At 58.2% G+C, this 1,162-nt stretch overlaps 1 protein-coding gene across 1 annotated transcript; it reads right to left on the bottom strand.

Annotated features, from left to right (window-relative positions):
• Window positions 1-996, bottom strand: LOC107313989 (urotensin-2 receptor-like). The gene has a single exon (XM_015862798.2). It carries the CDS (start codon window positions 994-996, stop codon window positions 1-3), a length of 996 nt encoding a protein of 331 aa, XP_015718284.1.
• Between the last annotated feature and the right edge of the window lie 166 nt (window positions 997-1,162).

The following is a 1,162-nucleotide window of genomic DNA, read 5'->3' as shown; positions in this document are numbered from 1 at the left end:
CTATAGCCTCCTTGTGTGTTTGGGATGCTGGCGGTAGCTACTGGCTAGCAGGGTGTAGAGGAAGGGATTGATACAGCTGTTACCATAGGCTAGGCAAGTGACACCAAAATTGAGGTAGGCCTGGGCACTGGGGCCCATGCCTATGCCCTCACGCTGGTACAGCCCAGCCAGTTGCCAGCCCCAGAAGGGGAGGAAGCAGGCCCAGTAAGCCACCACAATGGCAGAGATCCTGGAGGAGAGACGCTGGGAGGGAGCCCGGCCGGCCACTGACAGCCCCGGGTGCCAGGTCGAAGAGCGGTAGACCCAGGCCAGGAGGGTATAGACAATGATCAGCACCACACCAGGCACCACGATGCTGGTGGCAAAGAGCACCGTCAAGTAGAGCCGGAAGGCCGCTGGCGTCCATGTGGGGATGCAGATGCGCTTGTTGGGACCATCTCCCTCCCGCAATTGGGTCATTGCCATCATGGGGGCCGTAAGCAGGAAAGCAAGGAGCCAGAGGATGGCACTGGCTGGCTTGCGGTAAGCGCTGCCAGCCCGCCTGGCCCGCAGTGGCCTGGTTACTGCCCAGTACCTCTCCAGGCTCATGGCAGTCAGGAGGAAAATGCTGGCATGCATAGTGAGGAGGTCCAAGCTGAACAAAAGCTTGCAGCCCACATCTCCAAAGAACCAGTCACGGGTGAAGTAGGTGCAGACCACAAAGGGGATGGTGGAGAGGTACAGGAGGTCAGCCAGGGCGAGGTTGATCACATAGACCCCCAAGGAGCCTGCTGAGCGGCCCACCACCTTGCCAGAGGCCACCAGCACCGTGTAGACGTTCCCCACCATCCCAATAAAGCACATGAGCAGCAGCACCGTGCCCAGCGGCCCTGTCACTGGGCTGTCCCCTCCTAGAACACTGCTGATGTCATCCTCACCGCTGCTTTCCTCTGAGAAGCTGCCACCCTCAGGGTCCTCTCCAGGCATTACACTGATGAGGGAAGGGTCGCAAGACATCTTTGGGGATGGGGTAGAAGAGGAATCAAGTCAATGGAGACCTGCTCCTTCCTTCTGCCTTCCCTGCTTGCTGTAGAGGACACAGCCAGTTCCAAGAAAAGCAGCCAAGGAAGGGATTAATGGCACAAACTCAGCAAAACGTAAGTTTCCAGATAAGTCTATTCCT

Source organism: Coturnix japonica, chromosome 1 (assembly GCF_001577835.2).
Source record: "Coturnix japonica isolate 7356 chromosome 1, Coturnix japonica 2.1, whole genome shotgun sequence".
Lineage (NCBI taxonomy): Eukaryota > Metazoa > Chordata > Aves > Galliformes > Phasianidae > Coturnix > Coturnix japonica.
This window is presented reverse-complemented; position numbering and strand designations above follow the sequence as displayed.

Excerpts from the sequence above, each read along its gene's own strand:
- LOC107313989 (XM_015862798.2), bottom strand. The coding sequence starts at position 996 with ATGTCTTGCGACCCTTCCCTCATCAGTGTAATGCCTGGAGAGGACCCT.